Source organism: Oncorhynchus mykiss, chromosome 9 (assembly GCF_013265735.2).
Source record: "Oncorhynchus mykiss isolate Arlee chromosome 9, USDA_OmykA_1.1, whole genome shotgun sequence".
Classification (NCBI taxonomy): Eukaryota; Metazoa; Chordata; class Actinopteri; order Salmoniformes; family Salmonidae; genus Oncorhynchus; species Oncorhynchus mykiss.
In genome coordinates this window covers 13466695-13480456 of record NC_048573.1, presented here as the reverse complement: position 1 = coordinate 13480456, position 13762 = coordinate 13466695, and the positions used below count along the sequence as shown (strand labels likewise).

The following is a 13762-nucleotide window of genomic DNA, read 5'->3' as shown; positions in this document are numbered from 1 at the left end:
GCATCCAGTTTGCTGAGTAGAGTGTTGGAAGCAATTTTGTAGATGACATCGCCGAAGTCGAGGATCGGTAGGATAGTCAGTTTTACTAGGGTAAGTTTGGCGGCGTGAGTGAAGGAGGCTTTGTTGCGGAATAGAAAGCCGACTCTTGATTTGATTTTCGATTGGAGATGTTTGATATGGGTCTGGAAGGAGAGTTTAGAGTCTAGCCAGACACCTAGGTACTTATAGATGTCCACATATTCAAGGTCGGAACCATCCAGGGTGGTGATGCTGGTCAGGCGTGCGGGTGCAGGCAGCGAACGGTTGAAAAGCATGCATTTGGTTTTACTAGCGTTTAAGAGCAGTTGGAGGCCACGGAAGGAGTGCTGTATGGCATTGAAGCTCGTTTGGAGGTTAGATAGCACAGTGTCCAAGGACGGGCCGGAAGTATATAGAATGGTGTCGTCTGCGTAGAGGTGGATCAGGGAATCGCCCGCAGCATGAGAAACATCATTGATATATACAGAGAAAAGAGTCGGCCCGAGAATTGAACCCTGTGGCACCCCCATAGAGACTGCCAGAGGACCGGACAGCATGCCCTCCGATTTGACACACTGAACTCTGTCTGCAAAGTAATTGGTGAACCAGGCAAGGCAGTCATCCGAAAAACCGAGGCTACTGAGTCTGCCGATAAGAATGCGGTGATTGACAGAGTCGAAAGCCTTGGCAAGGTCTATGAAGACGGCTGCACAGTACTGTCTTTTATCGATGGCGGTTATGATATCGTTTAGTACCTTGAGCGTGGCTGAGGTACACCCGTGACCGGCTCGGAAACCAGATTGCACAGCGGAGAAGGTACGGTGGGATTCAAGATGGTCAGTGACCTGTTTGTTGACTTGGCTTTCGAAGACCTTAGATAGGCAGGGCAGGATGGATATAGGTCTGTAACAGTTTGGGTCCAGGGTGTCGCCCCCTTTGAAGAGGGGGATGACTGCGGCAGCTTTCCAATCCTTGGGGATCTCAGACGATATGAAAGAGAGGTTGAACAGGCTGGTAATAGGGGTTGCGACAATGGCGGCGGATAGTTTCAGGAATAGAGGGTCCAGATTGGGATGCTCATTGAGAGGTGAGTTCAACAAGGTGGACCGTTTGCAATTGTTAGCTAACAGAAGCTAACACATTCCATTTTGGTTTGTGTTAGCTGCAAATATTCACTAACATTAGCTTGCTAACAGCTATTAGCTAGCTAACAGCCAACAGGTAGTGTGCGGGAAACATAATAGCATAATGAAGTCTGTTCCGGGTCTAAACTTCCACTTCAAATAATCATATGGTGATGTAGACATTCTAATACATGTAGTAAAAATAGCAAAAATATTTTTCTGTTTGAATATTGTTGCTAATCTGTCACAGTAATCCCTTCAAAAATGTGCTTTTTATGGCTTCACTGTAACACTGGAATGTTCATTTGAATCATTCATCTGAAATTGTTACTAGAGAGAATAATATGTTCACGGCAAATTAAATCCTTGTTGAACTCCCCTCGTGTCGTTGTCAGAGACATATATTTAGAAATGTTGACAAATCACCAGCCATGTTAGCTCCCCATTATTATGTGGGCAATGTTGACAAATAGCAGGTCATTGAATTGTCTACATTTCACCAATGCTATAACTGAACATCTAGGATTACAATTACAATCCAAACATTTGTCATGAATGGATAATTAGAATGCTCGGATGTGCTATCCATTCTAAAGTTGGCCAAACTCTCTAAATGTATGGCACTGATCAAGACTCTAAATTTGAAAAAACGACCAATTTGAGAAGGAAAAACATTGTGTATAATAACCATAAATCGGTAATCAATATGATTTGTGGTGAGGGACTTCAGATGTGCCAAACATATGAGAGGCTAGCTAGATAGCTGGGCTAGAAACATCTGGCTAGAAAAATGAATATTCAGTCAATGCAAGCTAGCTAGCTAACTAGGTGTCTTTTCTGAAAGAGTTAGCTTCAGACATTAGGGTTGTTAACAGTGTCCACTCCTATTAAATCAATTGCAGCAAGTTACCTGATAATGTTGCCAATGTCCATAGTGAAATCCAAAATCCATAGTAAAATCCTGCACTGTAGCAAGCTGATCTGCTAACATCACTAGCTAGCAAAATATCCATCAATGTCAACTGAGCTTGCCGTGGTTTTGGACTAGCTCGCTAGCGATGATAACCCACTTTGCACACTACATTTTTGTTGTTGTTCAATTTATCATTCATGCCATGTTACCTGGCTCGTCTCCAACAGGATATCCTTAAAAGAAATGCACTTATTTTCATTTTTTTTTTGTTGTTATCAAAATGAAAACAATGAGGCTACTAACATGTATTGTAATCTGGGCTGCCTATCAGAGGAACCACTCGACTGATGACGTCATTAAGATGGCGGCAGTTTTCTAAACGTTTTAACATAAATATGAGTTTTTCAGACGTTTTAAGGGTAGGAACATGCATATTGATCACATTTGGTTTTAAAAATCACCTTTACTTACTAAAATGTTTCCGTTCATCTTTTAAAATGTAATAATTGGAACTGCAGTGGTGTGGTGTTGTCCGTCAACGTGAGTAGAGGTTATCGTAAGGTCGTGAGTCACAACATTCCTGTGCTTGGGTTTTATAGACTAGGGTCTGCGTCCCAATAATATCTCCTTCTTCCTGAAGTGTACACTTGTTCACTTCTTCCCACATATCTAAAAACACTATTGGTGGAGAAATGGGGCAGTCATTTTCTTTAAATCAAAAAAAGGGAGGTAAACAAGTCCACACAGGAGGAGGGATAGATAATTGGGACGTAGCCTAGATAGAGGCATCTAACTGTTTGATTTTATCATGTAGGAACTTTAGATTTCCGGGGGAACTCAGGCAGTGTGGTATAAAGCAGGCAGGAGGTATCCGAAGTGAATACAAGTAAGATAAGGTTTCCCTTATGGATCACTGCATTTTATCTGGCTGTTTTAAGTGTGGTTGGAAAGTGTTCTGTTTATGATCCTGTTTCAATATGACTGAGACTGACTTTATTGAGCCACAATATAATAGGTGCCCAAAGTCCAAAAACATCAGTCATCATGCTGTATCTTGCATCATATCAAATCATATCTCAACCACAACATATCTGTGGCAACAAACCATTTGGTAAATGCAGGTCAAAGGTCAGGTTTTCTCTGATTAGCCAATGAAACGGTCTCATTCTTGCCCACATGACAGGATGTTGCATCAAGCTGAATGAGAGATATGGCTTGGGAGAGGCTATACGGTAAGCTAGCTGGGAAGGGCTCATCAGGAAGACTGACTAAATGAACTGACTTAACCGAATCCGTTCATCTCCACTTGACTCTCAATTTGCAACATACGTAATCAATTTGGGCGTCAGGCGTGTCCGTATAGCATCTTCTGTGTTGCTCGTCTTGAAAAACTCTGTTCTAACCATGTGATAAAAGATTGGTCATGTTCCAGGCTGACCACATTGCAGACGTTGCACTGCATTTACCAATGGTTGCGTGCCACGTGATGGACTGTGAAGTTGGGCATCAGGCTGCTACATTATTTGATGGGGTTAGCTTAAATGTTAAACACCTATCCATGCATTGTGCGATCTGGCATGCGTCTGCAATGTAGTCAGCCTGGAAAACTATCACAACCACTACAACACGTTTTATTGTTATCATATCGCCCACTGGATGCCGTAGGCTTTATGCTGTTAGATTGGATTAGGATTCTTCTTTTACAGGACCAAAAGAAAATTCTAATTATTTATTTTCCAACGACAGCAACAAATAAATAAATAAAAGACAATGTATTAGCATATGTATTTAAATGAGTACATACCTATAGATGTGGCTTTTGTCCTGATTTAAATGACACTAATCTGAAGTGATGCCATTTTGTCATTGTGCTAAAATGAATATAAATATTATATTATATATTAAAATATATTTGCTAACCTACTGAGAGCTGTATCATGTTATCATTTAACCCTAATTCCCTGGGCTCTTGTCAAAATTAGTGTACTCTATAGGGAATAGGGAGCCATTTTGGAGGCAGAATATGGTTTCATCATCCACCTTTACTATCATCCACACCAGGGACACAGGTACAAGTAAGCCTACACTGATGTGAGTAAAGATGATCTTTGTCCTGCCACATTAACATCCAGTATGTGTCCTATTCCTCATATAGAGCATAGAGCTCTGGTCATAAGGAGTGCACTGCAGGAGCGCAACCTTCACTGGGGCGGGGGAGGACATGACCCGCGCACATTCTGAAATTTCTTTTTTGTCATCTCCCCCGGTTTTATCATTGCACTGAGATGCAAAACAAGGCTCTGGTGTGCGTTAAGACCATGCAGACACCTCAGAGCATTTGGGTAGGCTGTTTTCCAGTTTGGCTGTGTGAAGGCAAAGCTTCTCAAAGGCTGGCGTATAGGACCAGCAAGGAGAGCAGAAACTGGATACTGATCTACCTGGCAAGGTAACTCCTGTTTGACAGAACAAATTCTATTTTTAAGGTTTGGATATACCTACTCAATCCAAATTTACGGTACTGTATATATCAAAGGTGGCCAGGAAATTTGAGATTGAGTAACTCCCACAAACACCCATAATACAATACAGCCGTGCCCTTCTGGGAGAAGACTGAACTAAATTGCTGCTGCTTACCTTGGCTAACTTTCCAGTTTGCTAGTCTACACTCGACAATATGTCTTTTGATGGTCTAGATTATTTGCTTGATTATCTGGTTTGTAAATAATATTAGCCATACATTCTGGATATGGGGAGACACCATAGAGGGAAGTATGATGAAGACACTGTGAGTGCTGTAACCTAATATTCTGTGAAAACAATGTCTCTGTTCCCTGCAGTGAGTAGGCTAACATCAATCATGTTAAATGTATTTAAATGTGTTAGTAGTAGTTTTTTTTAGGTTTTGTTTACACATGAAGCCTACATCATTCATTTTAAACTGTAAGTTTTCTAGGCTGGTTACTGTTATGTTCATGTTAAATAGGTGTTTGTCCCTTTAAGAGTACACAAGCGTTATTGGCTAAGGGCAACATAAACAGGATATAAAATTTAAAATTAGCCTACGAGACAGAATGCAAATAAACAAGCCCAGGGTTAAAATATTCCTCACAATGGATTCCCCTCTTATCACTAACAGGATGGCAGGTACCCTAGTGGTTAGAGTGTTGGACTAGTAACTGACATGTTGCAAGATTGAATCCCTGAGCTGACAAGGTAAAAATCTGTTGTTCTGCCCCTGAACAAGGCAGTTCCTAGGCCGTCATTGAAAATAAGAGAATACATTTTTAAAACAGCTACACAACAGGTACCAGTATGTTTGTGCTAACATGCCACTCCGCTGCTCCTTGCCATGACACAAACTACAAGGAGTAGAATACCAGCACAAAACAGGTCTGGATTTCATGCAAACTCAGATATTGTCAGTCAAGGATGTATTCCCATTTACAGTTTTTTTTGTCAACCATAGTAGCCAAGTTAGTTTTGACTTAAATCTGCTTGAAAATCTATAGCAAGACCATTATCCCTAACATCTTGACAGAGTTTGAATAATTATGAAAAGAATAACGGGCTAATATTGCACAATCCAGGTGTGTAAAGCTCGTAGAGACTTTCCCATGAAGACTCACAGCCTTAATCCCTCCCAAAGGAGTTTCTAACATGTAATACAATGTGAAGAAATCCACTGGGTATGAGTACTTTTACAAGGCACTGTCATTAGCATCAGAGGCACCATAGATACTAGTGCAAGAACTATTGATCAAGTGGACTGTTAGATTAAAAGTAAGCAGGCAAACAGTGTGAAATATTGTGATTAGTACAGCTGTACAGTCACATATTGTTGCCCATAATGAAAAGTGGATCTTGTATTCGGTCAAATGAGAAACCGGAAGTCCTACCACTTGCTCTGTCAGAATATTAAAGCTGTGAGATTGTATTGAAGTATTTTGAACGCTAATGTGGAGTGTACTGAAATTTAAATCAACAGGGTCACTGATTGGACATAAAGGAATATAGTTCCTGCATGGTAGAGTACTTCCTTTGTTATCAAACTGATATTTTGTCCTTTCTGTCATCCTATGAACCCTGTTCATTGCTGCTCGCTATTTGGTATAGCTGCGAGTAAAAAATTTCAAACTATTCACAAACCTTAACTTTTTCCATATTTTGATTAAATGTAGATTTTTGTCACTTGCCTACACAAAATACCTCATTATGTCAGAGTGGAATTATGTTTTTAGAAACCTTAACAAATTAATTACATTTGAAAAGCAAATGTATTAAATTTGAAAAGCTGAAAAGTCTTGAGTCAATAAGTATTCAACCCCTTTGTTATGGCTAGCCTAAATACGCTCAAGAGTAAAACTTTGCTTCACAAGTCACATAAGTTGCATGGACTAACTCTGTGTGCAATAATAGTGTTTAACATGATTTTTGAATGACTACCTCATCTTTGTACCCCACAAATACAACTATCTGTAAGGTCACTCAGTTGAGCAGGGAATTTAAAACACAGATTCAACTACAAAAACAAGGGAAGGTTTCCAATGCCGCGCAAAGAAGGGCACCTACTAGCAGATGGGTAGAAATAAATAAAAAAGCTGATATTTAATATCATGGTAAAGATATTAATTATACGTATAATGGTGTATCAATACACTCAATCACTACAAAGAAACAGGTGTCCTTCCTGACTTAGTTGCAGGAGAGGAAGGAAACCGCTCAGGGACTTTAACTTTAAAACAGTTACAGTTCAATGGCTGTGATAGGACAAATCTGAGGGTCGATCAACAACATTGTCGTTACTTCACAATACTAACCAAATTGACAGAGTGAAAATGTAATATTCCAAAACATGCATCCTGTTTGCAATAATGCACTAAATTAATTCTGCAAAAAATGTGGCAAAGCAATTCACTTTTTTGTCCTAAATACAAAGTGTTATGTTTGGGGCAAATACAATACAATGCAGTACCATTCTCCATATTTTCAAGCATAGTGGTGGCTGGATCATCTTATGGGTATGCTTGTAATCGTTAGGACTGGGGAGTATTTCAATATAAAAAAATTATGAAATGCAGCTAAGCACAGGCAAAATCCTAGAGGAAAACCTAAACACCTACTTCAGTCTGCTTTCCACCAGACACTGGGAGATTAATTCACCTTTGAGCAGGACAATAACCTAAACACAAGGCCAAATCTACACTGGAGTTGCATGTTACTGAGCAGCCGAGTTACAGTTTTGACTTAAATCTACTTGAAAATCTATGGCAACACCTGAAAATGACTGTCTAGCAATGACCAACAACCAATTTGACAGAGCTTGAAGAATTTTTCAAAGAATATTTGGCAAATATTGCACAATCCAGGTGTGGAAAGCTCTTAGAGACTCACAGCTATAATTACTGCCATAGGTGCTTCTACAAAGTTTTGATTCAGGGGTGTGCATACTCACGTAAATTAGATATTTCTGTTTTTCATTTTCAATAAATTTGCAAACATTTCTAAAAACATGTTTTTACTTTGTCGTTATGGGCTATTGTGTGTATATGGTTGAGGGGAAAAATATACATTTAATCCATATTGAATTCAGGCTGTAACATGTGGAATAAGTCAAGGAGTATGAATACTTTCTGATGGCACGGTACTTGTGAAAATTGCAACAAAGTTATTGAAAAAACGTATACGAGAGGGTAGCAACAAGAAGCAAAACAATTATCAGCGGCATGCATTGTCAGAAGATAAATCCAACAAAGTCAAAGATACAGCCTTTTACTGTATACAGCCTTAATTAATGTCCTTCGACATTCTTACTTAAACAATATTGTCTCCTTTTTTAGAGTCCATGATACCACACGAAGAACAACTAATATTCAGAAAACTGGTTCAGCTTGCGAAAGGAGACAAAAAAAGATGGCACACAACAAGGGGTCGTCTCTGTCCAATGCCCGTGGTCGTGAAATTTATGTTGGAAGTCAAATCAGGGATTCCCTTTCACTTCTGGATGTTTTGTACGCAAATGCATTTGAAGAAGAGGACATAGACTCCAAAGTAGCTAAGAAGACCGAGGTAGATTTTTACAGAGGAGCCCCACCTCAATGGCTTAACTTCTGCTGGGCTGAAAGGGCAACTTCAGCTGATAAAACAACAACCTTTATAAAAAGAGATGGGTACACGGAGCTGATACAAAATATTAAGAAACAATGTAAGGGTGACCTGACTTCTACCATTAATCTGATGTATCAGCCAGGCAGTGGGGGAACCACTCTGGCCAAGCAGGTTCTCTGGGACATGAGGAAAACACTGAGGTGTGCTGTTCTAACAGGCCCTACCTCAGATATTACCGCTATCGCCAAGCAGGTGATTCACCTTTTCACTGCAGGCGGTCAAGGCCACCAGAACACTGTGCTCTTACTGCTGGAAGATGATCGTATTCTGGAGAATCTGCAGGATGCCATCATCAAAGAGATTGCAAAGAGAAACCTTGTGACCCACAGGCCTGTGGTCATAATTTTAAACTGTGTGCGTAAGGCAGTTATCAAACAAGAGGACCATAACAAATCAAGACATGTTATTCTCAGGGCGGAACTTTCTGAAGCAGAGAAACAACAGTTTGAGGAGAAACAGATTGAGATCAGTCGAAGCTACAGCAATGAACACAAACAGTTTCATGGCTTTAACATAATGCGAGAAAATTTTAGTGCAGATTATGTTAAAGAAACGTGTGCCCTTTCAGGAAATGTCAGGAAAAATAGAAGACCTAAAAATTACCAGGTTCTTGCATTCTTATCACTGGTGAATGCCTACGTTCCTGGCTCCCACCTTCTGCAGTCTCAATGTCAGGCATTCCTGGGGCCTCCAGATCCCATTTATGGAGGTCCTTCCTTTGAGCAGCGAATGGAGCCTTTCAGTCATCTGATAGTGACATTCCCTGCACGACAGGGACAAGACAAACATGTCCGCATGGCTCACCCACTGATTGCACAGCAGTGTGTTAAGGTATTGGCTATGGCAGGTGTGACCAGGAGGGATACAGCAAAGAACTTTCTGACTGAATTTTGTAGAGAACATGTACAACAATTTTTAGTTCAAGACATGTTAACGAAAAGGGAAATGGGAGAAGAGAGAAAAGACACGTTTTCCAGATTGATTCAAGATATTGAAGGCGAAGAATCCAAAAGGAATGTTGTATCTGTTTTACAATTAGCTTCAGAGAAATTCAAGCAAAACCCATTCTTTCCTCAAAATCTTGCTCGTTTTCTTTACATTGAGACAAAAGCCTATTTTAAAGCGGAGAAGTGGGCAAAAATTGCGAAAGACAGAGATCCTAAAAGTTCATTTGTTGCTGATACACTGTGGCAAGTATACAAGAACAATTTGAAGAGCAGGGTCCATGATCCTTCCATCTCTGCACAAGAAATTTTACAACTGTCAAAGAAGGCCTTTGAGGCTTTCAGAGATGAGGAAAGGGCTGCTGAAAATGAACAGGGAGCAGACATGCAAGATGATGGTATGACCAAAGTCTCACGAATCTTTAACAACAGAGGACTATTTGGATATCTACAGGTTGCCAACATTGTTTTTGACTCTCTTGTCTCTCTTGACAATACCTGGCAAAAAGTCCTTACCATGGAAATATCAGCTGACACCTTCTTCATAAAAATCGGACAAAAAAAGCTCTTCAAGTACAAGCCACTCATCATCAGCCTCAGGGATGAGGTGGAGAGGAAATGTGAGTTTTTTGACAGTTACTTGACTTACTCCAAACCCAGCATGAAAAAAGACGAACCGCATTACTTTCAGACTGATGTGAAGAACTGCTACTGCAAATACGTGGGGACATGCACACCTATACACTCAGAGTCTGCAATAGATGTACCCCTCCAGAAGCTCAAAGAAGAAATGGCCATTGCCTTCCCTGGACTGCTTTGCTGTCTTGATAAGGGCTATGATAAAACTCACTTGCGCCAAATAACAATTTTGTGGGAGGAAATAAAAAACGAATGGGAAAAAAAGAAAGATGGTGGTGGTGAGAACAAAGCTGCCCAAAACTTCATCCTTGCCAACATCATCTTAAGCAAAGTGGATGCAGCATCTCCAGTGCTTACCCCTTTGCCAATCCTAAGAGGTATTCTGGAAAGACACCTATTGGCCAATTTCGGTAACCAAACCCCAGAGTTTTACGTCTTAGTCCTTTTGCTGTTTTGGCCCGAGGAGCATAAGAAAATGGGATTCCATGTTGACCTCAATAAATGTGTTCTAGAGATGCAAGAGTCTTACAAAAACACATACAAGAAGCATCTTCGCTCAAGGTACCTTCGCCCCCTTATTTTCCTGGGAAAGGGTGGGGGTTTGAGCAGACTGGTTCATAGAGCAAAAATAGAGAAACTATTGGCAAGGGAGTATAAAATGGCAAGGCCAGAGGCAAGGCCAAACACTATAGATCAAAAGTGGAGCAGTGGTAAGGTGTGGAGAGAACCCAGTGTCCAGGACCTTCTTCTTCCAGTCAATGGAGTGGTTAGACAGCACCGGGTGTTTGCGTGTGTTGATGGCAAGGAGATTGAAGTCTGTGCCGACCAACGAAGAAAAGTTTGGAAGTCTGGAGACGTCTGCTTCTACCTAGGCTTCACCATTAGAGGTCCTGTGGCCTATGGCATACAGTACCCATCCCATCACGGACATGTCTTCTATTCAGGTATGATGACAGGGGGGAGCCTCGTACATTTTTGGGAGTAACTGACATCAAATCGATCAAAGACGGTAAAACCATTCTAATCCTAATTTCTCATTTTCATCTCTATATTCTCTCACTCGTGTTCAAGTTCTTGATATTTTCATGTGCTAAGTTTTCCACAATACAGTGACGTCCAAACCCACCAATAAATTTGTCACTCATCTCATAGAAATCAGCACAGTTAGCACTGAATATAATTGTTATTTTATTTGTTTATTTTAAAATGCTTTGTGTACCAGGAAATTAAGACCACAGTATTATCACTGAGGTTAATGCTTGGTGTGGTTGATTTTAAAATGCTTTGTGTACCAGGAAATTAAGACCACAGTATTATCACTGAGGTTAGTGCTTGGTGTGGTTGATTTTCTGATTGATGTGTCTTTCCCCAGGGCCTGTGAGAAGTTGCACAACCTGTGCTAATGTGATGGTGAGTTAATATTTGTTACTGTATTCATAGAGTGTACAGTAGTAGTCGATAAATGTTTGTCAAATGTTTGACCACCACCTATGTTGACTGTGCTCTGTATTCATGAATATTTTTTTTATTTTCATGAAAATCAAAAATATGTTGTGGAAATCCTACATTTTGCTCCAGTTTCACACAGCTGGCAGCTGCACTCTTAGAAAATAGCAGTGCTTCATTTGTAAATTCGGAGGTGCCGGAAGAAAAAGTGAGAGCGTTAGAGGGGGTTGACTTGGGTTGCTTTCAGGTACCAGAACGCATTTAAAAAATCCCCTTCATAATAAACCATTGCTTGCATTATCATCGTATTTGCATTCTGGCATACAGCAGTAGAGTAGAGATGCTTGAAGAAGGGTGAAACAAAAAACGGGTTCGGGAAAAATGTGGCCTTTTTAGAAATGCATTTAATACAATTTCACATCATTTTAGATGACTGGAGATTTGAGAAGAATCTTTTTTAGTAACTCACAAATTATCAAAATGACAGGCTACTTTGACCATGACAAACTCAGAATCTAAGATCAATTAAAACGACCCTGTCCTGAATCCAGAAATAGATTAGGCCTAGGTGTGTGGAGACACACATATTGTACAATTTAAGGAGGAAATTATAATCCTAAAAAAGCTTTCCAGTTTCAGTCACTCACCCAATGATGCTCAGTTCACTCACCTGCAATGGCCGATGCGTTCATTCTTAAAGCCATCTCTTTCTTGTTTTACTTTGTAAAACAATGCTGTTTGCTCAATAGGCCTATTTTTGGTAGCTTAGTCTTTGGTAGGTTAGTCTTCCCTTTTCAGTAGAATAATTTTCTTTCCAACTGGTGCTTTCCCCCGATTATATACTGAACGAAAATATAAACGCAACATGCAACAATTTCAAAGGTTTAACTGAGTTACAGTTCGTACGTATAAGGAAATCAGTCAATTTAAATACATTCATTTCGCCCTAATCTATGGATTTCACATGACTGGGTATACAGATATGCATCTGTTGGACACAGAGACCTTAAAAAAAGGTAGGGGTGTGGATCAGAAAACCAGTCAGTATCTGGTGTGATCACCATTTGCCTCATGCAGCCAACACATCTCCTTCGCATAGCTTGTTAAGGATAGCCCTCCAGTTTTTCTCAATTTCCGCCTGAAAACATACCCTAATCTAACTGCCTGTAGCTCAGGCCCAGAAGCAAGGATATACATATTCTTGGTATCATTTGAAAGGAAACACTGAAGTTTGTGGAAATGTGAATTGAATATAGGAGAATATAACACAATAGATCTGGTAGAAGAAAATACAAGGAAATAATCAGATGTTTTCTGTTCTTTTACTGTTGTTGCATCTTTCAAATGAACAAGAACAACCAAACATTCAGAAATGATGCTAGGGCTCATTTCAAATAAGAATATAAGTGGGTAATCATATTTGAGCAAACTTTCAGACAGATACCTTCAGGAATAAGTGAGGTACATGCCATTGAGCATGAAGTCACCCAGGTGTCCCTCACAAGTTTCCCAAATGTACCCAAGTGGCCGAATTGGTACAGTGATACATTGATGCAAATAACTATATACAAAATACAAAAAATGTATTCTAACATACCCCCCAAAAAATATACTTGGAAAATTGAAAATTAAAATTAAAAATGAACATTTAAAAAAATGAAAAATAACAAGGGTAACTATTTACACTTTCAATGTAAAATAATGTGAAGACCCTCAGTCCTCTACACAATATTGTGCTGCTGATGCCATAGCCCATAGCAGTCTCTTTCTGGTGTGAAGCAGAGGGTCACCGAACAGGTGGTGCAGGTGACAGGGGATTTCTAGTGGCAAAGAGCACAATGAAGCCTCCCTACTGAGCCCTTTTTGCCCTGAGGCACATTCCTGCCTGCAATGATGAATTTTGGCATTTGAACACCACTGGTTGGATCCGAAGGGACTGAGGTAGAGCGGACAGAAGGTGCTACAGTGCTCTTGCTGTAGCTAGCAAGCTCCTGGATGAGCAGCTCCCTGAAGGCTAGTTGTGAGATGGGGGGCTGTCCACAACTCTTAGCCATTTCCTTCTGGAGTATGAAGGCATTCACCACAGCAATGTCAATGAAATGATAAAACAATGTCTTGTACCATTTCATGGTCTTGTGGAGAACATTATAGTAGCCTATCAGCGCATCTGACAGGTCCACACCTCCCATGCTCTTGTTGTAGTCCTTCACAGCAGCTGGAATTGGGACATTTTTGGTGGTCCATGCCCCAGTAGCGCCCTTCACACGCCTGACGACGTGATCACCACTGAAGGACTTGTGGATACTGGAGCACATGACCACCTCCCTGGTATCCATCCACTTCACAAAGAGCAGGCCATCCTCGCGAATCCATCTCATGGTGCCCCGATCGGCCCGCTTAGGCATGTCATTCACTCTGGTTTTCGGAAATCTCACTCTGTTGGTCCGAATGGTGCCACAGGCCCACATCTCCAGCTTCCTCAGGTCTATGAACAGGGTAGGGCGTGTGTAGAA

The 13762-nt window shown here is 40.5% G+C and overlaps 1 protein-coding gene across 4 annotated transcripts in view; it reads left to right on the top strand.

The window, feature by feature from the left end:
* Positions 1–1092: 1092 nt before the first annotated feature.
* sb:cb1081 (NACHT, LRR and PYD domains-containing protein 1 homolog) overlaps positions 1093–13762 on the top strand; it is a 36911-nt gene continuing 24241 nt past the window's right edge. Inside the window, exons 1-3 of one of the 4 annotated variants that reach the window (XM_021614725.2) lie at positions 1093–4501; positions 7893–10747; positions 11176–11213. In XM_021614725.2, the coding sequence (XP_021470400.2) occupies positions 4341–4501; positions 7893–10747; positions 11176–11213 (3054 nt within the window). In that variant the 5' untranslated portion in view covers positions 1093–4340. Of the gene's footprint in view, positions 4502–7605; positions 11214–13762 lie in introns of those variants that run through there. The other 3 variants (XM_036989161.1, XM_036989162.1, XM_036989160.1) reach the window with 3 other exon arrangements.